This window comes from Cyclopterus lumpus, chromosome 1 (assembly GCF_009769545.1).
Source record: "Cyclopterus lumpus isolate fCycLum1 chromosome 1, fCycLum1.pri, whole genome shotgun sequence".
Taxonomy (NCBI): Eukaryota; Metazoa; Chordata; class Actinopteri; order Perciformes; family Cyclopteridae; genus Cyclopterus; species Cyclopterus lumpus.
The window spans coordinates 22,214,700-22,241,502 of record NC_046966.1 but is presented as its reverse complement, the minus strand read 5'-3'; the positions used below and the strand labels follow the sequence as shown (position 1 = coordinate 22,241,502).

The following is a 26,803-nucleotide window of genomic DNA, read 5'->3' as shown; positions in this document are numbered from 1 at the left end:
AAGAGCCGCAGTCCCTGAAACGGTATAATGATAATTCACTTTAATGGAGGCGTCGCACTGCAAGTGTCTCTCACGCGCAAGTAAACATGGCGCATGCAACACGTACACTGTCCCGTTAGCACAACTTCTCCAGGTTGCTTTATAAAAGTTGCCCTCTTCAACCCCTCCCCCTCCTCCTCCTCCTCCTCCTTCATCCTTTTGCATAGTAAACAGTTGATTCCCCCCCCCTCCCTCCTCTCCCTCTTGTATTACATATCTCATGTTTCCATTTATTTCCTCCTTAGTTTGTAGAAGTGAATATGAGTTGGGGGGGGGCGGGGACAGAGGAGGAAGAGGAGGGCAAAGGAAGATGTACAAAAAATGAGGAAACAAAAAGTTAAAAGTGACAGCTGAGTGTCGGCAGAGAGAAAGTGAGATGATGTTTTTATGACATGACACACACTCCTAGCTCTAAATCCCCATTCCTCTTTACACACACTGAAACACAAGTCATACAGCATTATTACATCTACTAATATATATATATATATATATATATATATATATATATATATATATATATATATATATATATATATATATATATTCAGATATTTATATATTCAGATATTCATTTCACAGAATCTCATATTTCTTGTCAAGGATAGTGAAACTCTTTACAGCATATTTCGACATTATTAGAGACACAGCGTTTGCAAATAAAAAAAAAAAAGAATAAAAAAAAGAAGAGCGTGGCTATTTCAAAAAACTTGCATCGATAAATTCGAGACACCAGAGTGTTTTTTTTTTTTTTTTCCTCCATGGATGTCAAACGCAAATCTTAAGGGAACTACTGTACCAACAGATATGGCATGCATAGAGGAGCTGCACCACAAAGACTGGAGAGAGAGATTAAGCAAAGAGAAGAAGACCGAGACATTTTTTTTTAAATATCGCTGCCAAACAGGCATTTTTGGGGTGGATTTCTTCTTTCTTTCTTTTTTTTTTGCATCAATTTCAAAAAGGAAGACGAGACGTGCTTATGACTAAGTTCAGGACCAACTTAAGACATGAGGTCATAAATCAGGGCTTCATAAAAAGCCTTCCAAATCGCAGCCTGCACAGATGTGTGTGTGCGTGCGCCTGTGTGTGTGTGTGTGCGCGCGTATATGACATATTGATCATGGAATGTTCATGACGCAATGTTTACAGGCCGAAGAGAATCAAGTAAACAAATGCACACGGTTGTCGATCGATAAAGAGCGCAACACACACACACACACACACACACGGTTACACACTCACTATATGACTCTGTATTGACCCACTCACCACGAGGACCTGTGAATACTACACATAGCCCGGAGTTTGGCGATGTGTGTGTGTGTGTGTGTGTGTGTGTGTTACTGGTCAAACTCAGTCCCAGTGTGACCCAACCAGCAGTTAAAAGCCGTCGTGGTGGGTTTATAATAATTATTGTCCGGTTAAGGTGCTGGTGTGGGTTGAGATTTGAATGGCGGCCTCGGCGGTTGCGATGACGACGCTGGATGAGTTCCTCGATGGGCGGTCAACGGATCGGAGAGTGAAAGTCTGGTTTCTAAGTCTTTCAGACCTGTATGATGAACTCGGGGTTGGTGTAAGAGAAGCCTTGGAACTCGTTCTGGTCCAGATTCATAATGAAGAGCTTGTCTGTGGGCGTCAGCTCCACCGCCATCTTGGTGAACTCCTTGTCGAAGTTGCCGACGTCGCGGCGAGATTTCTGCGAAAGAGAGAAGAGAAGGAGAAGAAGAAGGAGAAGAGAGAGAGAGAACGTGAACTTAGAAAATTGAGATTGAATTTGTACAGCGTTTAAAAAAAAAGGTTTTAGAAGGAAGAAGGTTGACAACAAGCAAAAGGAACAACTCTCCCATAGAGGCACAAAGATGGAGGACGGAGAAGAAAGAAAGACAATAATCTGCAGAGGTGGGATGAAGTCGACTAAAGTCCAAAGTCAAAGTCCTAAATGTTGTGTATGGATTCCTAAATCTTAATAAAATAAAAAAAAGTCTGGAACCACTCAGTACGGTGCATTTAAAGTCTTGTTCTGTCTCTTCAGGGGACCAAATTCCTCTGATGCGACTTATCCATCACGCAAAAAGCTTAAGAAAAGTTTCATATGAGTTTACATTAAATTAAAAAATGTACATTAAATTGGCAGATAATCACTTTTGTCCAACTACGCCTGAAGTATATAATAATAAGGACTCTGGATCTGAAAAAATTGTCGTCAAGGATTGTTTTGGTAATGAGCAACATGTAAGATCTAGCCAGAATTTTAGCTTAAAAAAACAACAAAAAACTAGCTAGCTGCCCTATGGGTAAAATTTAACAACTTAATCCTTCATCTACACACACACACACACACACACACACACACACAGAGCATAACATACAGCACAGTCAACGCTGCGTCATATGGAAGTGGGCGTGGCTACTTGTATTATACTGTATATATTCTTCGTTAGACTTTCAGACTCTTTGAGCAGCTTTATTTCTAAAAAAAAAGTGAAATAGTTGGCGACATATTAAAGTAAGGCCTTCAGGGGAAAAGCAAAAAAATATATCATATGTTGCCATCGATATGGTGGGATGTCGGGGCAATGCCCTGTCAGACAACTTTAAATGTACTTTGTACTTTTTTTGAATATATTAAATAAAATTAAACAAAAAAAATAATAATATGAAGATTTGCATGGGAGGAATTTGTCCCCCTTACCTGAGCATTTATAAAATATGAGTTATTACTACAAAAACAACACAACATATTGATGAGACAGACTTGTTGTGAACGTGTCCTTGAAGTCCAAGTGAAGTCGTGTGTATTTTGGTATTGCCGAGTCTCAGTCGTCTGTAGTCCACACCTCTGATCATCTGTAAATGGTGACACCACCAGTCTAGACTCAGAAACACACTCCTCTGATTCCACACAGGACGGGGTGGTGGGTGGGAGTGTGTGTGTGTGTGTGTGTGTGTGTGTGTGTGTGTGAGGGGGGGGGGGGTCAAGTCGACAAAAAACAAACACACCCTGCCGACAAACCCCAGAAACAGTACACAAGATGGAAAAAAAACACTTTCAAACGGCACAAATGCAGAAAGATTCCAGCCAGAGAGAGAAACACGTTCCAGTACAGAACAGACACGGACCGATAGAACAGACACGGACCGATAGAACAGACACGGACCGATAGAACAGACACGGACCGATAGAACAGACACGGACCGATAGAGAACAGACACGGACCGATAGAGAACAGACACGGACCGATAGAGAACAGACACGGACCGATAGAGAACAGACACGGACCGATAGAGAACAGACACGGACCGATAGAACAGACACGGACCGATAGAGAACAGACACGGACCGATAGAGAACAGACACGGACCGATAGAACAGCTCAGCTGCAGACCAGACCACAACCGGAGAACGATTTCACACAGGTGAGGTGAAGCAGTGAGTCCCAGGCAAGAAAACATGTATCACACACACACACACACACGTCACGTCACGTCACACACACACACACAAAGCATTTAGTTTCCTACCTCCTCCTTTACGTCTCATCACAGGGCTTCCAGCTGAAATGAGGGAAACTTTCCCACCGTTACCACTGGTCCATGAACTCACCACTAACTCAGCTCGTTTTTTTGTGAAGAGGCAGGTGTGACGCTGCGGATTTTGAGCGTTTGTTTTGTGGACGACATCGTATTTTAACCCTCATATGTGGCTTTTATAAGCAGTACAAAACAATAAATGAATGGTTGATAACACACTATAAAGTAATGTATCATGTGATTGGTAACAGTTGTGAGTGTGTGTATATATATATATATATATATCAAGTGTTAGTGTATATTTTCCATATACAGCATATATACCATATTTATGTTATGGAAAATAGACACTAACAGTTGAAATAATATAAAATGTAACTTTCTCTCAACCAATGAATGAAGGCCATGACATGCAGCTGAAAACAGAAGACAGAAATTTAGTAAACTAGAATTTCTGGTCAAACTATGTTACGATAAGGACTTTATAGTTTTTTTGAAATATTGTTATTTATAATTGTTAGTATTTCAGCGTCCTCTGACAAACACCATTTCCCATAAAGCCCTAAACCACATCAAGGCTCGACCAGTTTGTCTGTAACTTCAGGGAAGTCCGATGAATTAGAAATTGAGGGGTTTTTTTAGGCTTCTTTTTTTTTTTTATAACAAATTAAACTAACAAGACAGCTCATGCTAAAATAAGCCAGCCGTCTCCTGCCTCCAGATATGATGAACCAAATTAAAAAGCGTCACCGTTGTTGGGTGTAGCAGCAGTAACAAGGCAGACACAGCAGAAGTAGTCTGGTAGGCACCAGTGAGTATATTATCAGTTTTTCCAGTCATACAGTTACACAATCCACAGAAGCATCTCTCTCTCTCATCCAGAACAATGTATCCAAATACCTCTCTCTCTCTGGATATAGCGCTCCAAATATATCTATATCCTTTCTCCTAATCTCACTGTTAATTACACATCATCACAATAAACTCTCACTTTTTTTTATTTTCCTCCACCAAGCAGAATCAAATCGTCTTAAAAAAAAAAAAAAACCTGTGACGTCAAAACACGGTGCCGCCTCCCTTTTTTAAAATTTTATTTATTTATTTATACGAGCTCAAAAGAACCAGATTTGACACATTGTTACGACCCTGCATCGTTACACAAAGTTACAAAAAGATAACACGGCCTGCCTTCGCAATGAAACGCAACTTCGCGTTCTTCGTTCATTTTTTTAATACGTGAAAAAGGACAAATAAGCGATGCGTATTCTAATAATTACACACGGACTGCAAAAAATGGCACAAGATGGCTGCCCTTCATCACAGTTGTTGAGGACACCTCCTCACGATTCTGAACCCTATTATTTTTTTTAAATTATTTTTATTTGGCACTTTTGGACATCCTAACAAACTACTAGCTTCACAAGACTCGTCTGATGTGAAATTCTTCCAATAAATGTCATATACAAGCGAAGAGATATGTCATTAAAACACAGTGTAATGTGGTGAATGTTTTCTTTTCCCCCATTATTGAGTAATAAAATTCCAGTCAAAAAAAATAAATACAAAAAAATAAATCACTAACTTGACGCAGACTCGCTTGGCTGCATGTATAAATACGTCTATCTGGTTAAAAATGAGCAAAAAAGATTTAAGCTCGTCACAACACTGACTGGACAGAAAGTGTTTGGTTTTATATACAATATAAAGTCAACTGATCGGTACTCCAAAAAAAATAAATCATAGCAAAGCAATTGGTCAGTTTTCACTTACATCGTAATGTATATTACCAAATATGCGATCGTAGTACGCGCATCAATATTACTGACGGGTCCGTCGTACTCCATATGCAATCACAGGGATGGTGACACGGAGACGGCCCTGAGGTCGGACCCCCGACCTGAACCCCGCTGGCCGGGCTGCGTTCAGGAGCGAGCGACAGTTCTGCAGAAATGCAGCCGCTAGTGCTGCCGTGCTAAACCACGGTAAACTGGGGGAAAAGCAGTGTCTCCTACTGGCAACTTGACGCGTGAATATCTTGAGTGTTTCTCCGGATTCGTAGCGTTTTTAGCACCTCCGAACGTTATTTGGAGAAATACGCTTTATTACGTCAGTGTGAGAGAGTTAGATGAGAGGATTGATACCGACCTCATGACCGGAGATACAAAGCTGGAGCCGGGAGGCAATAATCTTAGCTTAGCATAACAACTGGAAGCCCGGGGAAGGGGGGGGGGGAGAGAAACAGTTAGCCTCGCTCTTCTCAACAATGCAGCTGCTGGAAGTAAAGTTTACCAATTAAAGATGTTTTATCTCATTTATTTAATACACACACAACGAGAGTTTTTGGTGAAGACTCTCGAGCCGTTTTCCCCCCCCCTGCCTCCAGTTTCTATGCTAAGCTAGGCTAATCGCCTCCAGGCTCCGGCTCCTTACCCTGCACGCAGACGTGAGATCGATATCGATCTTCTCATCGAAGTCTCGGAAAATAAATTGTATTTCTCAAAAGTGTTGAACTATTTCCTTTTGACGTTTCACCCTGCCCATTGCGGCCTGGATATGACATCGTGGTGAATTTTTTTTGTTTTTTGTTTTTAATGTGTGTTTTCAAGAGGGATTACTAGTGTGTAGCCGCGGTGAATATGCGGCGTGGTCAGTGAGTTGTGTGAGGGTACTCAGGGTTAACAAATGAGAAGCCTTGGAATTCTTCCTGGTCCAGGTTGGATATAAGCTCCTGATCTGGGGGGGTCAGCTCGGGGGGGTGGCGCGTGAAAAAGCGATCAAAGTTCTCCGCATCACGCCCACACTGCCGTGGAGAGGAGAAAGAGATGGGAGGGGATGGAGGGGGAATGGGGGGGGGGGGGGGGGGGGGGGGGGGGGGGAGGGAGGAGTGAGTTTGATGAGAGATGTGAAGGAAAAAAAGGACAACAACAAAAGGACAAAGAGAAAAAAGAGAAATACAACTAAAACATGGCATCAACCAATCGAATCACTCACAGCCTGAAAACTGTATGGATTTCCATTGGTCCGCGTGTGAGCTGGTGACGTCTCGGCGTCATCGCCGGTGATCACACACACGCACACACACACACTCACAAATCTCACCTCGGCATTTGTCAGAGTAGTGACCGATGGTGGGTGACGGTTGGGTTCAGGGGGATGAACGATGTCATCTAAAACTCACCTGCGCTAAGTACGTTTATTCCCGTGGACTCATCTCTAAGGTAAATCGGCCAAGTTCAGATCATATTCAACAGTTGCAAAGAGTAAGTGTGTGTGAGTGTGTGAGTGTGTGAGTGTGTGAGTGTGTGTGTGTGTGTGTAATATACTCACAGCTTTAGGTTTGAAAGGCGGCTGGACCTCTTTGTTCTCCAGTTTTTCCCAGTCGATGTAGCGGAAGAAGGCGTGCTCCTTGATGTCTCGCTCCCCCTCTGGACCGCAGCCCAGGCGCTTTCCTGGGTGCTTGGTCATCAGCTGCAATCACACACAGACAGACATAAGGGGAGAAGAGTTTGGACACGTGTGTGTGTGTGTGTGTGTGTGTGTGTGTGTGTGTGTGTGTGTGTGTGTGTGTGCACATGTGTGTGTCCGCCACCCTTCACTGCATGAAGTTGCATCACGGGGGGTAAAGAAGCAGGTAAACTTCATTAGGGCTGAACTATAAACTGAATTTATTAAATTACCAAAACTAAGAATTTTGTCATTGACCTAAATTTACCGGCATCACGAAATGTTATACCCAAATCAAATTGTTTGCATGACATTCAACCGTAATTTCTTTATTTTACGCATTTAATACTAATTTAAAAAGACAATCGAGTACATATGTTGCAAGACAAATCAAATTGTTTGCATGATATTCAACCGTAAATTTCTTGAGTGCGCATTTAATACCAATTTAAGTAGACGTTTTGGAAGATACTGCAACGGACAGCATCGTGAGCGTAAACGTTGTGCCTGCTTGTGCACGTGCACGTGAGCGTGCATGTGAGCGTGCATGCGAGCGTGCATGCGAGCGTGCGGCCTCACCCCCTTGCAGATAGCGACCGCTTCTTTGGACATGGATTTAGGGTAAGAGACGTGATGCTCCATGATGGATTGGAACAGCTCGTCTTCATCTTCCCCGTCAAAAGGCGGCTGAGTGGGAACAAATATAAACGTCACCGTTTCTTCACCGCCTGCAATTGTTCTCAATAAAAAAACAACAATTAAAAACGACAGCGAATGAAAACAAACCTGTCCGGCGAGCATTTCATAGAGCAGGACTCCAAAGGCCCACCAGTCTACAGACCTTCCATAAGGCTGATACGCTATGATCTATAAAAGACACAATTCAATTCAATTCAGGGGGTGTTTTAAAAAAAAAAAAAGAAGAAGAAAATATAGAGTTCACCGCCCGTTCACACACCTCTGGAGCGATGTAGTCCGGTGTTCCACAAAAGGTTTTGGTCGTAGTTCCGTCGTACATGTTCTCTTTGCACATGCCAAAGTCAGCTATCTTTATATGGCCTTCAGCGTCCAGCATCACGTTGTCCAGCTTCAGATCCCTGACACACACACACACACACACGCACACACACACACACTTTCTCCAATGATTGTAAACCGTACATGCAGACTCGAGCCGATTTACAAACGGACTCACCGATACACGATGCCTTTGGAGTGGAGGAAGAAGAGTCCAATGGCAATCTCTGAAGCGTAGAACCTAAAATACAGACAAACACCGGTCTCTAACTGTGTGTGTGTGTGTGTGTGTGTGTGTGTGTGTGTGTGTGTGTGTGTCTGTATTGACATGCATACACACGCATGTTGTGTGATGATATGAAATTGCACAATCATTTTCTCATCTCATGAATGGAGAGACGCCTGCAAGGTTCGAGCCGCGCTGATACATATTCAAGTCATGTGACTCGCTCCCCGTGCCATCCGCCCAACACAACCCTCCCGTCTATTCGGGGAGCAAAACATTAATCCCATCTCCCCCTCTGCCTCGTGAATGTGTCAGTATTGCCGGCTGCTCTTTCAGCCCCACCAACACACCAGCTTCCACCTGCAGGCTCCGGCTGGCTGGGGGGGGGATATACCTAATGTATTTAATATACCTAATATATGTAATCATATCTGCATGATGAGTCATGAAGTCGGAGTCTAGACGCCAAACTAACGTCAGTATGTTCATTATACACGTCTATACTGTACATATCACTATGTGTATTTATGTCATACCTCCAGCTGCAGATTAACTACGGAATGTTTGTTTGTTTATGTATGTATGTATGTATGTATGTATGTATATATATATATATATATATATATATATATATATATACACACACACATATATACACACACACACACACATATATATATATATATATACACGTATATATAGCGTACTGATATCTAACCCTTAATGTTTATTAATATAATTAATTATAAAGGGAAAAGCGCAGTGCAACGAAGGGAAAACTGCATTAGAACTAAGGAGAGAAAACGAGAAGCACGACAAACTACCAGAAAGTGTGTGTGTGTGTGTGTGTGTGTGTGTGTGTGTGTGTGTGTGTGTGCATGAACACTCACACAGCATGCGGCTCCTTGAACTTGCCGACCTGTTGGATCTGGTACATGAGGTCTCCTCCGTTTATATACTCCATGACGAAATACAACCGGTCCTGGAAGACCGAGAAGAGGAGGAGAGCGAGTGAGAAAACGTGACGAAGCGCGTTACAAGTGTCGACGTGCACGTCTTCTCGAGGTGGCCACGCAATCCACACACACACACACACACACACACACACACACACACACACACCATGGTCTGGAAGCAGGAGTGCAGCTCGGTGAGGAACGGCGGTTTTCCGGCCAGAGCGAGGACTCTCTTCTCCACCATGGTGCACTCCACGTCGTCGTCCTGGATCACCACGTCCTTCTTCAGGATTTTCACGGCGTACAACTCATCGGTGCCCTTCCTCTCCGCCAGCATCACCTGAATGAAAAAAAAAAAAAAAAGATGTGATCTCGTCATCCGGGCCACTCGTTACCGTGTCTCGTGTGCAGGCCCCCCCGCTCCCCCCCGCTCCCAGTCACCTTGCCGAAGCTGCCTTTGCCAAGCACCATGATGAAGTTGAAGTCCGAGAGCTTGACCCGGTCCTGGTTGCCGTTGCTGTCGTACTTGCACACCGAGGAGGAGGAAGACGAGTCCGTGGGTTTTCCAGGCCCCACCCTCGCCCTCTGGGAGAGATAGAGAGAGATAGAGAGAGAGAGAGAGAGAGAGGGAGGTAGATGTGACAAGATTGTAAGCGAAGAAGAGACGGACCGCACAGATTAATAAACCCATCGTCTCCGTTTTCTCACCTCGAACTTTTGCCGTAACTCCTCGTTACCGTCTTCTCCATCTGGCTGGACGGGAACGTTGAAATATTCTCCTTCCTCCTGAGAAAGCATCTTAAACCTAACCTCCGGGATAAAAAGCAGGACGATCACCAGACAATAATAAACATATTCACACCTCTGTTATTTCCCTTTCGATCTTGACACCTTACCATCCATCCACCCCTTGTTTCTGAAGCTCTGAGATCCCAAAGGACAGGGATCCCATGAAGTCGTTCCTGCTGGTCAAATCCCAGTCCCAGATCTCCACCGACAAACGGCGGTCCTTGTCGGTTTCTTTTAGTTTGCTATGGAAATGGGGACAGACGGTCAGATGAAGGGTGTTCTTAGAAAGAAAATCTGTAAAAAAAATAAATAAAAAAAAAGCCTACACATCTCTGTCTATTTGAACTGGTAAACAACAACAACGACGACAAGCAGCAAGTGCCACACAGCAACCCAGAAGAGCTTGAACGAGCAACAGCAAGAAAAGGAACGGGGACAGGGTCACGTTATAGATAGAGTGACTTGAAACCAGCGTGCACATTGCAAAAAGTTTTGTCGAAGCCTCAAAACTCATGGGACCGCGGCGACTCACAAAGTAAAGGTCTCGTTCCAGGTGGGGTTGAGGCAACACTTGATGGTCTTGGTCTTCTGCTTGCTCTCGCTCTTGGGGTCTGGGATGAGCTTGAGCTTGACGTAGGGGTCTGACAGGCCGTTGGGGTCCATGGGAACCAGGTTCCTGGCCTCTTTGACTGCGACGGGGTGGAGGAGGAGGACATGGTTTACAAAAATAAATAAATAAGGCACACTTTGAGACAGTTTAGTCTGGATTGTGTCCTTTTCAAAAGGACGGCAGGATGTGGGCCCGTCGGTGTCGGCCCTGCTCTAAATAACCGGGGCTACATTTGACAACATTTAACAAACAGTTTAGTTTCTGTTCCAAAATCAATGCACAGCTGTCTGGGAGAGAGAGAGCTGGCACGTGGATGCATGTTCCAGTGGAGATATGGGTCAATCGTTGGATCATTGATCGACTAATGGACTTTCCAGTTTTAGTCCTGGGCTGATAGAGCTTTGAGAGGTCCTCAGTGTGTGTGTGTGTGTGTGTGTGTGTGAAGATGAAGAGACAGAGTGCACTCACTGGTGACGGTGAGCGTGTCGTCGGCGATCTGGGCACAGATCTGGATGCGTCCTCTCCTCTCGGTGTGATCCGTCCCGCACAGGCTCGGGACGTTGGTCACACATCGCTTGTGGATGTTCATCATACAGTCTGAACACACACACACACACACACACACACACACACACACACACACACACACACACACACACACACACACACACACACACACACACACACACACACACACACACACACACACACACACACACACACACACACACACACACACACACACACACACACACACACACACACACACACACACACACACACACACACACACACACACACACACACACACACGTTAGTTCCATCTAAATAGCACAAAATCCAAAAGTACAACGTATGACTCGACCCTCCTCAAACTCTCAACTCGGTACTTTATCATCAGATTTGAGAGACTGGCTCGTGATAAAATTAATCTGATTGAGAAACAACAAACTCACGCAATTGTTATTGTTTTTGGACCTACTGATTTATGATTTTTAAGATGTGTTTTTTCACAAACACATAATGTGAAACAGTGGAAATATTTGTTGAAGTGATTCCAGTATATATTTAGGTGCCATTCTAGAGGTTTTAATGCATATTTGAATAATTAGGGAGACGATATCGTGAATCCTTAATTGTCGCGATCAAAAATGTTCATACATTTCATTCATGTCCATGCCTCGCATTTTGGGGACTGACAAGAGGTCAAAACTGAAGCGACAAAAGGTCGAGACATCTGGATCCTACAGCTTCCATAATGCATCTCACACATTTTATCAGACCCTCCGTGCATGATGACACCAATATACTTATTAGTGTTGAGTACAGCTACACGGGCAAACATAGAGCACAGATAATAGTGTATCTCTTAATAGTGAGCACTGATTTGTTTTTTAAAAGAAACATGTGTTGTAATTCCCGGTCCGTCCACTAGATGTCAGCCTGCTCCGACATACAAATCTCCACATTTTACTCCACTCACTGGAGGCAGAAGGCAACCTGTCGTATATGTTTTCCATCCCATGATGAAGACCTTTCTTATCATAACTTCTTCTGATGAGTTTCATCTTAAAATCTCCACGAAAGCAGTGCCCTAAACACATCGTTCATTTATGTAACGTTCACATTTACGTCTGACTTCACCGTGCATTAAAACTTTATGGAGGGATGACGTAGAAAAAAAAAACTATTTTTTGATGTGGCAGAACATCACATCTCATCTAAACTGTATAATTAAGAGCCTTTTTTTGGGGTGTTCCTCCAGTTTAAAGCGGGCAGACGGAAAGTTAAAAAGGAGGGACTCAGTTTTGAGTGACAGGTCAGGAGAACCACCGTGACCCCACCCCAAATGATGAAATATCGAGACTTCACAGAGGAAGAAGGTCGCCACCGCTTTGCAACTCAAGAGGCAACGTCCACGCGCCAAAGTTGAAAATCTAATTTGTTAACATAAAACTAAATTTGCAAGAAACAATATATATATATATATATATATATATATATATATATATAATATATAACCTGTACATCGAAGTGAGTTGTGATGTAGCGACCGGAACACACTTTTCAGCACCGAGACTTTAAAAAACTTTTTTCTTTTCCTTTTTTGTTTGCATTCGATTCTAAATATAAAATGTATAAAAAAAACGTCTTCAAAGTCGATCCGATGCTCACAGAAAACCACGAGAAACCGCCCGCCTACTAAATAATGTCGGTGACGCCTGGAGGCCGCGAGATGCAGCCCCACTTCCTGTTTGAGTCTTTGTTGCCAACAGGCCTTCGTGAGCAGGTCAAATATAGTAAATGATGTCTGCAATGTACATTTTGGTGTGTGGACTATGAGTGATATGAAGTAACACCGTATTAATTGGAACGACGGAAATATAATATTTCAAGCGGCCATTTCTACTTTAAGCCTTCACCTGAAGGCAAATCAATACAAACGATATATTATATATATATTAAAGTTATTAAATCTATTAAAAAAAAGTTTGTCAATATGCGAAAAAGTGTTCAATTTAGTCAATAAAGCAGGTAAAAAAATAAATAAAAATCAGTTCATGTGTGCCACACTTTAGATCATTAAATAACATTTACATTTTGAATAAATATTTATATTAAATTAATATGCCTATTAAATAGATAAATATGACGACAAGAATACACATCCTGAAATAAATAAACGAGGCGGTAAATTAGCCGGCTAGCGCACTTCGCGGTCCCTCACGCTGACTGAAGCTCCGCCTCCGGAGAGCTATAGCCAAGCTCATTATTGTTGCTAGGGTCCATAATCTGAGATAACCTCCCCTCACTCATTTGAATTTTACAAATGTAAATAAAAAAACAGCTGTGAAACTAATCTGGCGTGAGGAAATAAAAGCCCCCTGAAATAAAATGTCCTTTCCAAAATAAAAGCTTTATGTATTTAACCATATTGACTCATTTATATTTATTTCAAGATCTAAATAGATAGATAGGCCAAATTATAATTGTTTTAATAGGGATATTGATCTATGCATGTATTTAAAATGTACGCAAATTCTATAGATCACACACACACACACACACACACACAGGAGTGTACGTACGGTCACATTTCATGCCCTGGTGTAACAGCCCGTAGAGGAGGGAGCCACAGTGGTCGCAGAAGGTCGGGCTGGAGTACGTGTGGACCTTAAATTTGTGTTTACTGCGAGGATCCTGCAGAGGCACAAACACAGAGAGGAGAGAGAGAGAGACACTTGAATTCAAGTAATCCAGGTCGCTTCAGTCGGGACTCTATTAATAAAAGATTTTAAACTGTTCGGTTGTTCCCAGTAGTCCCGGATTTAAAGTGCCGGTTCACCCAAAACAAACAAGAGGATCTTCTCACTTACCTCTCGTGGTATTTAACCACCTTTTCAGATACACTGTACGGAAATGTAAGCCACACGTGAGCATCTAACTCCTCAACCTTGAGAACGATTACGAAACTTTTGTCTGAAACACAGTATTTTGCATCGTCATGACGACCGAGACCGTCCCGAGGCCCGAAGGGTGTAGACGTTTTGACCATTCGGTGTACCTGTGGCGACCCGCTCCTTTAAACGTTGCCTCGATTATCAAAAAGTATTTACGAGAGGCAACGCAGAGAGTTTTGAGGGATGCTTAGAAATATGTAACGACGAACAAAGAAAATAAAGAGGAGTTAGAAATTAATAAACAAACATCAGTTATATGACTTCAAAATCCATGCTGACTCACAAATGCGTGTGTGTGAGTGAGTGAGTGAGTGAGAGAGAGAGAGAGAGAGAGAGAGAGAGAGAAAGATAACCAGGGTCCAGTATGTGTGTGTGTGTGTGTGTGTGTGTGTGTTTGGCTCATTAACCTGAGGCAGCCAGGCAGCACATTCTCTCTTTACTGACACGTCTCAATGTGATTTGGGGCTCACAGCTCAGCAGAAGGACCAGGGGTCTGTACACAAGTGCGTGTGTGTGTGTGTGTGTTCGTTTATCCATCAGCAAGTACAGGAACAACATGGATGTACACACACACACACACACACACACACACAGTGCTGACCTTGCTAATGTTATTAATAAACATCACTCATCAGCAAACCGATAACTAACCGCGCGTTTAACGTCTAACTCGAACATCGGCAGTCCGTTTCACGTCCAGTGTTCTTTACTCACGTCGGAGGCGGGTCCTTTGTCGGCCCCCGGACAGGAGAAGGTGACAAATTCATGGCAGCGCTTGTGGACCACAAAACAGCACACTGGTGGAGGAGGGAGAGAGGAAGAAAGAAAGAAGGAAAAAAAAAAAAAAAAAGCAAATGTCAGACGGAGGCTTCTTTACAACGCCAAATAAGGCGACATAATAGCAACAACGAGATGAATCAATATGTCAATTATGTGGCATTAGTCACTGCACAATAGGCTACTCGCATTTCAGCAGTTTTCCCGTTTGTTTCTCTCCGTGCTGTCGACCGTCTATATTTAGTTTTTATCGCTTCAGTTTGAGATGATTGTAAATTTAACCGCAGCGTGGCGGGACATCTCGTGCTCCCACCCCCACCCACCCCCCCCACCCCCACCCCCCAGTCACATTAAAAGCTGCTACAGGAAACAGAGCCGGCTCGACACGACAGGTGACCGGAGGCTCGCCGCTTGAAGTTAAAATCAATCAGTGCAGCGAAGGGACTGAAATAAATAACCTGCATATGCTTAAGATCTTTGGATGTGCGCACACACACACACACACACACACACACACACACACACACACACACACACACACACACACACACACACACCTCTTTCATATCACAATATCAATATACTGCCCGGCCCAAACTTAAAGTACAATTCTGAGGTGCTTATATTTTACTTGGGTATTTCCATTTTATGCTACTTTATACTTTTACTAACAGCTTTAGTTGCATTGCAGATGACAAAGTATGAATCAATTCATGCATACGATATATCTTAAAGATTAAGTACGCAAAAACCTCCACTTATATTCATTACATATTGTGCATAATTCTGCAAAAAGAATACTGTTACAGCGTATTTGGTGTTACTGTCAGAATACTTCTTACACCAGTGAGACGACTACCGTGCAGCGTTCTTGAAGTTGATGATTCAAATGATATCTTCATCATTTCTGAGCCGAAGCATCAGACTGTCAGTGAATTGTGTGATAAAAAAAAAGAAAAAAGCTCAGAGAGGCAACAAATACAATCTTTTTAAAAAAATGACAAACCCGATATAACCTCGTTATCGTGAAACCTTTCAAATCTCCGGGCTTTAAAAAAAAAAAAAAAAGGAAAACACATGACGACAGGCATGTGATCAAGAAAATCCCCCAGGTGCTTTATTTTTTATTTATAAAAAAAAAAAAAGAGAGAACAGAAAAGGCCACAGGGATTTCTGCAAATCAGCATATCACATGAGTCTTGAGAACTGCAGACAATGAGATCCAAAATGCTGTAAAAAAAATAATAATTTTTTTTTAAAAAAGGTACCAGAATTATTGACAGGAGTTGAGTAGGAGAGACGGACGAGCTGGTCGGATCCGTCGCTGTGAATGTCACCACGGCAGCAACGAACAAATGTCCATCACGATGTCGCAAAGGCGAGCCGATATGTTGAAATATTTATTAATATAAAATTGGCCGAAAAAAAAAAAAGAAAAAAAAAAGCAGAAACAGCAAAAATATTGAAGAATCAGTGAATGTTTGGCTTGTTTTGCTTTGGAAAAAAATGGCTCAAATAACTAAATGTATTAAACTTGAATGTAGTGGAGAAAGTTACAATGTACAGGTACAATGTAAAGATATAGTGGTCAGTGGTTAGCAGGTCCGTCTGTCAATCAGGGGGTTGGCGGTTCAATCCCCGCCCTAGTCGATGTGTCCTTGAGCAAGACACTTAACCCTGAATTGCTCCCTGTAGCTGTACAGTGTATGAATGTAACATGATTTTAAGTCGCTTTGGATAATAATGTAATATAAAAAGGCATCAATAATAACTTGGGAACGTTTGAATTGTGTACGGCAGATCATTTAATTAGTTAAAAATGAATAAGACGAGATCAGTTTACAACCACAGGTCCAAACTATATGCAAGATGCTATATAACCCGTTAAGTTGTTTATCAAAAATATAGTTTTCCTCTGTTTTATAAGTTAGTAAATCAAATATTTCTGGGTTTGGGACAAAAGGAGCAATTTGAAGACATCACTCTCTTGACATTTTAGAGACAAAACGAATCAATGAGAACACAATCTGCAGATTAAAAGCCGATTGCAGTCCTGATACAAACCTCTAAACCGCGCTCACACACGCACACACACACACACACACACGGGTTCGGATGAAAACGAAGCGCCATCCATCCCTTTAAACTTTGATCGGTCGCCTCTCATGCAGACGAAGACGTAGAACGCGACCGACACCAGAAGTCCATTTAGATAAATGGGGCAGATCAGTGCTCGGTACTGGAGCCTCGGCCCACTGGTGTGCTTTCACATGAGAAAAACCAATGTGACATGCAGTATGGACTAAAAATAGAATTAGGAGAACAATAGGGTATGAAAATATATATATATTTTTTAAAAACACACGTTGCAACAACAGCCCTTGCCAAAACGACACACACACACACACACACACACACACAGGGTGACATTAAGCTCTAGTTTGATCTTAATTATTCACATTGTCGTTACATTTTCATGAGGCACCGTGGCAACCAGCGGCCCTTTTTTCCGCGTCTCTCTCTCTCGCAGTGAAGCCACAGAGCGCTCACGTTTGTTCATCATGCACCTGGACCTGTGGGACATTTTTGTTGTGTGTGTGTGTGTGTGTGTGTGTGTGTGTGTGTGGGGGGGGGGGGGGGGGGGGGGGGGGGTTAAATCCCATCAAAACAGACACAACCGTGACTCAAATGAACAGGACACACAGTGGAGGGCGGTGACTGAAAAACACACGTGAAACGAGAGGAAAAGAAAAAAAAGAGTGAAGAAGAAGTCAAACAGAGAAACGCGTGCGCGTGCGTGTGTGCGTGTGCAGAAAGGGATGCGGGCACAGCTGGGTGTGAGCCGACGTGAGGGGGGCGGAGGATTCATGTTGTGCGTTTGCGGCGTGTCAGAAAGAAAACACGTTGACGGCTTGGAGTCACACTTTACGGCTTTCTGTTCATAACTCTGCTGTTACTCCAACACACGAACGGACATGTGCACGTGCAAACACACACAAACAAACAAACAAACACACACGCACGCACTACTGAAAGACAGGCCTAGTGACCTGCCGAGGGGGTCTTTGCTCTGTTGCCTAGCAACCAGGCTGAGCACTACAGTCGAATCCACACACACACACACACACACACACACACACACACACACACACACACACACACACACACACACACACACACACACACACACACACACACACACACACACACACACACACACACACACACACACACACACACACACACACACACACACACACACACACACACACACCGCCCCGTTGTATCTAAACGACAGCGATAAACAGCAAAAACAGAGCCGCTCCAAAAATATATATATATATATATTTGGACCGCCAGTTCCTCCATCTTGGATGATTACCTCAAACTGGAGACACTTGAAATCATCTTTCAGGCGTCAGCTCGCCTGAAGAAACTGAGCCACAGATAAGACACTGAACAGCTCTCTAAAATAAAATAATAATAAATAAATGCACGCAAACGTTCTCGCCATATCCCTTCAGACCCTGATGACTGAAAAGTTATCTCTGATAACCCCGCCCCTATAGGCCCCGCCCCTATAGGCCCCGCCCCCCTACAGGCCTCTCTCCCCACAGATTATTGTTATGTGCAGTATGTAAACAACACACATGGCTATTGTTAGTACGCACAGCTGTCAAGCTAGCAGCTAGCAGAAGACTCCGGTGACGAGGAATGAGCGCACAATATGTGCAGGCTTTTTTAAAAGAAGATTCCCTAACCCTATTTACCTTTAACACCAAAACAATCGATTCAGTTGTGTTTGTTTGTGTTTGTTTACGTTTTCTTCTTCTTTCTTTTGCCGTGGGAGCAGCGGAAATTAGTGAATGATTTCAATTAATTGAATTATTTGGATATTATGAATATTAATTAAGTATATATATATATATATATATATATATATATATATATATATATATATATATTATATAAGTATTTGGCCCAGCAGTAATTTGACAGCATCATGTGTTTGATTGACATGTGCATTCAGGGGAAAGTCACAAACGTGGGCCGTTCTTTTTTTTTTTACTGCAGCTTGAAAAGAAACAAATGTTTTTGTTGTTGTTGTTGTTTTTTCTCTCGGCAATCCGCAAAAGGAAGTCAAATCAGCGGCTGGCGGTCGTGTGCCTTTTCCAATCCGTCGTGACGCCGTTACATCCATAAATGTTATCACTTCGTCCTTTTATCCTCTTAGACAACCCTTAGTTTGAGTGGACGCGTGTACACAAACGTATATGAGTAAATACATGTATTGTCATAAGCTGGATACAGTGAGGAGTGTTATTGGCTACATCTTCTAGGCTAAAATTAGATCACATGCACAGTGCTCGTCATGTGACCCCCGGGGTCAGCTGAGGTTACGTTGACAGTTGTTACTGGGTCTGTTTATATGGATAGAGCTGTAACAACCTTAACTACATTAATAATAATCAGGCGATTCACAGTTTTGATAACTGATCCCTCTGGTTCATGTTTTACTCTATTTTTGTACATTAAATACATTTGTGGTTTTTGACTGAAGGAAAGAAAAAAATAAGCAAATTGAGGGAAAAAATAAATTTAAAAAAACATCAAGCAAAACCGACAGTCGTCAAAGTGTTTAGTGATTTCTTGTGACTTTGATCGTTTCATCTTCATCCCAAAAAACAATCTCTGAAATGTGCGTTTTTGCTTTTCTCGTCCACGGTGTCACAAGCGTATCTTGTAAATCAATAACTTCAGACCGGTCGAATCAATAACAAGGACACCGCTTCAACCGCTGATCAGTCAGCGATCAGGACAGAAAACCGCAGCATTGATCCAACAATTTACAAGAATTGGAAGTAGTGTTTTTTTATTTTATTTTAAAAGACGACTTTTGCCATTTTTCTCCTGCAGTTGAGTGTTTCTGAAGTTGTAATGTGGGAACGGAGAAAAACACAAACTCTTAGTTCGAGTGTGCAAAATACTTCCACTTGAAGTCATCTAAACTTTTTATTTATTTTGATTAAACAACGTCGATTCTGAAGCTTCATCCTATTCGCTTCACACGGACGATGAAGCCAAGCCTCCCCCGGTTGGTGCGAGCGTTGAACAAATAGAGAGTAGCTCAAATAGATAATACATTTTTTTTTTTAAAAAGGAGCGACGCTCGTCGATCACACGAACATGCAGCCAGAGCGGCGATATGTTGCAGAGGTGTTGTTGTCATAGAAACATTTGATCAAACGCCGGGATGAAGTGCCATCCAGTGCATGTTTGTGCTTTTCTGCCCGGAAGAAAACAAAAAAACAAAACACTCTATAATGGACACGTGCACTAACACATGTACTCATCGCACACCATTTCTGTTCTGAAAAGAAGATTATGTCTGTATATCTACATTTGTGGGGCGAGGGAGAGGCGGAACAAACAAAAACAAACGTGTTTTCGCTCTCGTCAACTTTGGAGTGGAGTGACAAGAGCACGTGTAAGAAACGCAGTGTTTAATGAACCCCTTGGTCGTATAAGTGGATTAACAACGCGTGGATTCAGGTTGAAATACATCATCATCATCTACTGGACGACTGTGTGGACATTCATGGTCTCCAGAGGATGAATCCTACAGACTTTTCTTCTCAAGTCAAAAAAAATTGAATTTGTAGAGTTTAAAAAAGGTGCAATACATTCCCCATCAGCCTCGGCTGCGCTTAGTATTACAAGTTTAAATTTTTCTTCTGTCTTTCAAAAAAAAATAGCAGTCAATTTAGAGATTTCTGTCCCGGTGCAAAGATAAAACTTTAAAAAAGACATTTTGAATATACAACCCTATAACCATAATGTTTTTTTTGTTGTTTTTTTTTTTTTGCCCAAATCAGAAAAAAACGTTCTCTCCACTGATACGAGAAGAAAAATGTTCCTCATAATAAAACCTCAAGTCCAAACTCTGATCGGACATCTGGATCGCTCTGAAGCAGGAAATCAACCCGAGAGGGACTTCCTCCATTTGCTGCCCACGCAAGAAAAGAGATGAACCTTTACCTGCAAAACAGGTATTCAAAACTACACACACACAAAATGCAACAGAAGACACCCATGTAACACAATCATAAGAACAAAAGTGTGTCTTAAACACACAGTATGACGCACACGCCAGAACAAGTCGGCGCCACATGACTGACATTCCTCATGACCATGAAGCGAGTGTTTCTCCTCCTTTATCTACTCCCTTCCCTTTTTAAAAAGACACCACCGCTCACGCAACTCTCACACTTTTCTCTCACGTTACAGGAAATAATCAATTAAAAAGAAGAACACACCGACGGAATATTAGGCCTTCACATTTCTCATTAAAAAAAAAAAACACCTTTTTTTTTTTTTTAACAAAGGACTCACTAAACTGTTCTGGTGGTTGAAAAGTGTTTTTGTGTTTTTACAGCTTTTAAAATGACAATATTTCACTGTAAATAACGTTGAAACAGTCGGTTCAAACCAAGCCTTTAAAAAAAAAAACAACATTGCAAACCAAAATCTGCTCCGTTTTATCGTGTTGCGACCTGCCAGTTCCCAAAATCTAACCCTTCTTCCCACAACACGTTCAAACTAATCTCACCATTGTGTTATTGACCTTTATTAAAACGTCGGCTACGTTGTGACCCAACGCTGCAGAGCCGCTGCTGATGCTTGTTGTCGACTTGACACCGTTTGATCATTTCTGTAGGGAAAGAAAACCCGAATGAAAGTCGGGACTCAAAAGGTGTTTTTCAAGTCTGTAATTTAAGTAAAAGTTATATAAAAAACAGACATAAATGATTAATTAAATGATCAAAATAGCTGACGATTAATTTAATAATAACAAAATCCACACTTGAGATGAACCTGTTTGTTTTAAAAATCTTACTGTTGGGTAATAATAAATAAATAATAATAATAATGCATTCTATTTGTAAGGCACTCTTCATCCAACAATAACCTGTTGACTACCAGGTATCCTTCAAGTCGGCTCTTACTGGATATCTGAGGTGAAGATTCGTTTGATCCATATATCTAAATTAGAAATAATTCCTATTTATGACTTCAGTGTGAATACCACAAGAAACCTTTTGACCCCATTCATAAAATCCATACCTTTTTTTTTTTTTTTTTTTCATACTAATCGTCAACTACAACAAGTTAGATTAAATCGAGCCGATTGTTTCCCATCAAAACTCATTTTAATTTGGTCCGCAATTTAAAGGGAATTCAATACATGTTTTGCTTTAGTAGCGTGATCAATATGATCAATGAGATTTACGGCATCACAAACAACCTTTTGACCCCCCCGACCTCAAACTATCCTGTCATGTGAGGAGAAGAAAATAATTTAACTGGACGTTATTGACGAGCTGCTCTTCTCTCATTCAGCGTTGATTTGTGAAAAAGAAAAAACACATTGAGTGAATAAGAAGAACCTTTTGGACCAAATTGAGGCAAATTTAATCAAACATTTGGGCTGCAACAAACCTTTTTTTTATGATTTCTTCAACTGAATTGATTAATGATGATGATTTCTTTTCTTTTCTTTTTTTTTTTACATTAGAAAAACTGTCTATCACAACATCCTCGAACGGAAGGTGACTTTAACAAATCTCTTGTTTTTCTAAAAAAATTAATTATTAGTAAAAAAGCGGAAAGTCTTCACATTTGAAAAACAGATTTTTGGGGAATATTTGCTGGAATAACGCCGACATCAACGATAAACCGTTCACCCAAATAGTCACCAAATTAGTTATATTTAGATCAACAAATCGATTAATTGATTAATTAACGATTGACAAAAAATAAAATGTGAAATAAACGTGCCATCTGCCATCCGTCCGCACTAGAAAAGTAAACTGGAGTCTCGTTTGTGTCGTATTCTCGTTCCTTTACTTTTTCATATACAAATACAACAAAGACAGGGAGCTCTTCTTCTTGCATGTGCATGTGTGTGCGTGTGTGTGTGTGTGTGTGTGTGTGTGTGTGTTTGCATGATTGTAGTTTGCATGATTGCAGTTTGCATAGAAGTCTGTTGTCTGCAGCGCCGGTGAGGAGCAGCATCGCAGCTTAACCGGCGCGGTTTAACCAAACGCGTCCTGATCCTGATGTATTTACCAACGGTAGCTCCAATGACGGCCGACTGTACCCGTGAGACGCTCTTAAACCTTTAACCTTTAACCTTAAATACAGATTTGTTGTCGAATTTTACCCCCGAGATGCCTCTACGTCTCTGACGTCTCCGATCACCAAATCATCTGTGCAGCTCGATTGATTGTGCATTAGCAGCGTGAGCAATAATGGCTGACTCACAACATCACAAACAACCCTGAGCACCACTTTGTTTGACAACATTTTTGAAGAGTTAGTTGGAAACTCACCACGAAACCCGACCTGAGAGCAGCTCTCCCTATGGAAGGCTCTGATTGGCCCGTGCTCTCTAAAGTGGTGTTGTCAGCTGGTGTAAATTCAACCACATGAGCTCACTATAGTCCAGGAGGCCGTGCACACACACACACACACACACACACACAAAGTGTGGATGTTTTTTTCTTTTTACCCACAATGCATTTCCTGTAAAAAACCCCAGAGCTGCTCAAGGAGATTGAGGGGACTTTCTTTTTTTTTTAAATTCAACTGCTGATATAAATTACACAACTTCGCCCGAGTCTTTCAAGTCAATGAAGTCTTTATTAAAAGAGCACAATGTGGAAACAGCTGGTCCTTTTTCGTGTCATGTGACTCGACCTCCAGATGAGTTTTGGGTGGGTTCTCTCTCTCCACCCCCCCTTCCCCCCCCCTCCCCCCACGAGATGGATGGGTGAAGAAGAGGAAGTGATACCGTGAGCGCATTTGCTGCAGCGTGCATGTGATTGAGGGGTGTCACTACGTCGCAGCCCGCTTATGAAACCATTTTGTGGAGAGGTCCGTGTCTAGACACCCACCCGTCACCACAACCAGCCGCCCACCACAACCAGCCGCCCACCCACGGACCGTACACACACACACACACACACACACACACGCACACGCACACACACATCACCACCCGCCCACACACAAACCCACCATTTTACAATTCCAATCAGATTTCAGGCTCGATGTTACGGGGGTTGGGGTGGGAGGGGGGGTGGGAGAGCTTGAGAAACCTAACTTCCTGGTACGTCTTCCTCCCATTTCTCCTTGGCCCAAAACAGGCGTCTCAGCTTTCGGCACTCTTCTACTCTTACGTTTCACACCGTCTCTTCAGCCCGAGCCTCCTCAAAGAGTGTTTCTCACTCTCATTCATCGCCGTTGGCAAGCAGCTACTCTGAGTTTTGACACCTGCCTGCCAACACAAACACACCGTCAACTGAGGAGCCGACAGGTCACTTCCTGAGAGCCCCCCCCTACCCCGAGCAAACAAACAAACAAACAAACAAACCACACAGCAACACTCCTTCAGCCGGTGAACATCCATCCACACACCCACAGCCATATGCAGCGGAGACAGAGGGATTTGTGAATGGGCCACTGATCTTACCTTGGCACTGGAATCCCTGCTTCCCAAAGCCCCTGTGGACAGAAGACGGGGATGTGAGATTTGGGGGATCCACAGGAGATGCACTGACAATGATGCATGCATAGACACACAGATATGCACGCACATACACACACACACGGACACACACACATGGACACACATACACACAGCTGCTGCAGCAACAGTGGGGCCCTCTGTGTCTCCAGCTGCATTCCTCCACCAGACCTGCAGTTTCAGAGATGGGTGTCGGGGGTCGATGCGGTAAACGCCGAGCAGCGGCGACTGCTCGGCGACTGCCCACAACCCCCCCCCCCCCCGACGGGCCCGCGGTGCTGTCGCATTGTGGGGAACTGGGGGAATGGCGCATCGCAGTGGGTTGTTTTTTTTTGACAATTACAATGAATGAAACACTGCAGTGTCTGAACACTGGTGAAGCAAGTGCTTCACCTGTGTCCTTTCCCCTCACACACACACACGCGCGCGCACACACACACACACACACACTCACCAGATGAAGTCGGTGCAGTGGCTGCAGAAGGTCGGCTGCTTGAAGAAGCGCGCGATGAACTTGTGGTTCTTGATCTCGTGCACATTCTTCTGGCGGAGTGCTCCCTGGCGGGCGAAGCCGCGCGCGCTCTCCGGTGCCTCTCCGTCGCTGCCGGGGTCAGCCATCTTAACGAGGAAGCGGCGGCGGAGGCGGCGGCGGCGGCGGCGACGGTCCGAGAGGAACGAGGAGGGGTGAGGAGAGAGGCGACGGGAGAGAGGCAGAGACGACGGAGGCAGCGGGGTGAGAACGAGTCGCGGTGCAGGTGTCTCCTCCTCCTCCTGCTGCTCCTCCTCTCCGCCCCGCTGACCGCCGCGGTGTCGCTCGTGCTGCCGCCGGTGTGCTGTCGCTCTGCGTCCAGCTCGCGCTGCTGCCGCTGCTGCTGCTGCTTCCGGCGGGTCCCCGTGCCGCGCGCCTGCTGCTTCCCTGTTCTCACCAATGTGTTGCTCCTCAGCCGAACACTCCCCCCTCCCCTCCCCCTCCCCTCCCTGATACCCTTGTCAAAACTCGCAGATATGAGTGGGTGCGCGCGCAGTTGTTTACACATCTTTGAAGCAATCCTTGTGAACAGCACACAGATTAAACCACATATACTGCATGCTTCCAGTGGACGACGACAGACATGCACAAACAAAAAAAGGCTGAATCACTAAACCTGACAATGACTCAGGGGTCTGAGACTCAGGGGCCCATTCTGGGACTCCTGAGTCTGGGACCCCTGAGTCTGGGCCCCTGAGTCTTGGGCCCCCAAAGCCCCAGGTTCAAATTAGTTTAATGGAACAGGTCGTTCAAAATTACCTTATTTTTGTGTGTGTGGCTCTGTCAAAAGCTAGTTGTTGTTCTGCATGTTACTAATATAGTCAACACACACATTGTTGCATCATTGCTTAAAAGCAACAGTTCGACATTGTGTTTAAATACAATATATATTTGCTTTCTTCTCCAGAGGTTGATATCGCTGTCTGTGCGGTAAATATGCGGTCAGCTGTCTGTGAACTTAGCTTAGCATGAAATGATAGATACGTTATGATGAAGTATTGTACACCAAGACACCAGGCAAAGAAATAGTCCTGCTCATGCATAACCCTCTTCTTGAGAAGATCAACAACAATCACAAATGTGTATTTTAACTCCACTTTCTCAGGTGTATTTCTTTGTCTCGTCTATTCAGGCCTATAACAATTATCAAAACGTTTTTAAACTTTTATTCTTTGGTTGAACTGCTCACCACCGTGACTTTTGGAAGAAGCTCGTTAGAGTCGTCTAATTCAAACTGCTGAAGGTGACTAATTTTTGGACTTTGTCCCTCTTCCCCATTGGAAATGCGTCAGGAAAAGGTCGACCTGAACCTCATGACTATAGTTTCAAAAACAGACCGAGGAACCTTTATGCTCTCATGTGTGTAAAATGTAGGAATATGCAACGTAAAACGGACATAATAAGGGCTTTAAAGTGAGCGCCGGCTTAACTTTCTAATGTTGACGCTTTCTTTCGAAGAGGATTCAGAACTTCTGTTATTTTAGGATGAGAAAAACGAAGGATTTAATGCAGCTTTAAACGTTCAAGCTAAAGCAAGAACACACATTAAAGAAACACACTAAAACTCTAAACATGAACACTTTCCTAAAGCTGGACACGTGTTCGATGCACCAGCTCGAACTCTTTGCATGTGATTTCTTACACCATCAAATTTAAAATGCGTATTGATTTGAATGCATCCGTGCAGCTGTACGCGCCATTGTTGCTGGTGACAGATGACGGACACCTTTTTGAATCCCCTTTCTCACATTAAAACCTGGAACATAACAGGTTGAAATATGCGTTTCTGGCATTCACACTGAACCTCCTACACATAACGTGACCGTCTCCAG

The 26,803-nt window shown here is 43.1% G+C and overlaps 1 protein-coding gene across 2 annotated transcripts; it reads right to left on the bottom strand.

The window, feature by feature from the left end:
* Window positions 1-632: 632 nt before the first annotated feature.
* On the bottom strand, window positions 633-25,419 carry LOC117749433 (protein kinase C beta type-like). Of its 2 annotated transcripts, none has more exons than XM_034560090.1 (17): window positions 24,897-25,419; window positions 24,389-24,420; window positions 14,791-14,873; window positions 13,705-13,816; window positions 11,084-11,212; window positions 10,538-10,694; window positions 10,113-10,247; window positions 9,925-10,021; window positions 9,658-9,801; window positions 9,383-9,556; window positions 9,151-9,242; window positions 8,213-8,275; window positions 7,976-8,114; window positions 7,804-7,884; window positions 7,597-7,704; window positions 6,901-7,041; window positions 633-1,738 (listed from the first exon to the last, which is right to left on the bottom strand). In XM_034560090.1, the coding sequence occupies exons 1-17, from the start codon at window positions 25,058-25,060 to the stop codon at window positions 1,586-1,588; spliced, it is 2,004 nt and encodes a 667-aa protein (XP_034415981.1). In that variant the 5' UTR covers window positions 25,061-25,419; the 3' UTR covers window positions 633-1,585. The 2 variants fall into 2 exon arrangements, with proteins under 2 accessions (XP_034415981.1, XP_034415895.1); XM_034560004.1 differs by lacking the exon at window positions 633-1,738 and adding an exon at window positions 4,368-6,373 and having other exon boundaries at window positions 24,897-25,346.
* Window positions 25,420-26,803: the final 1,384 nt, after the last annotated feature.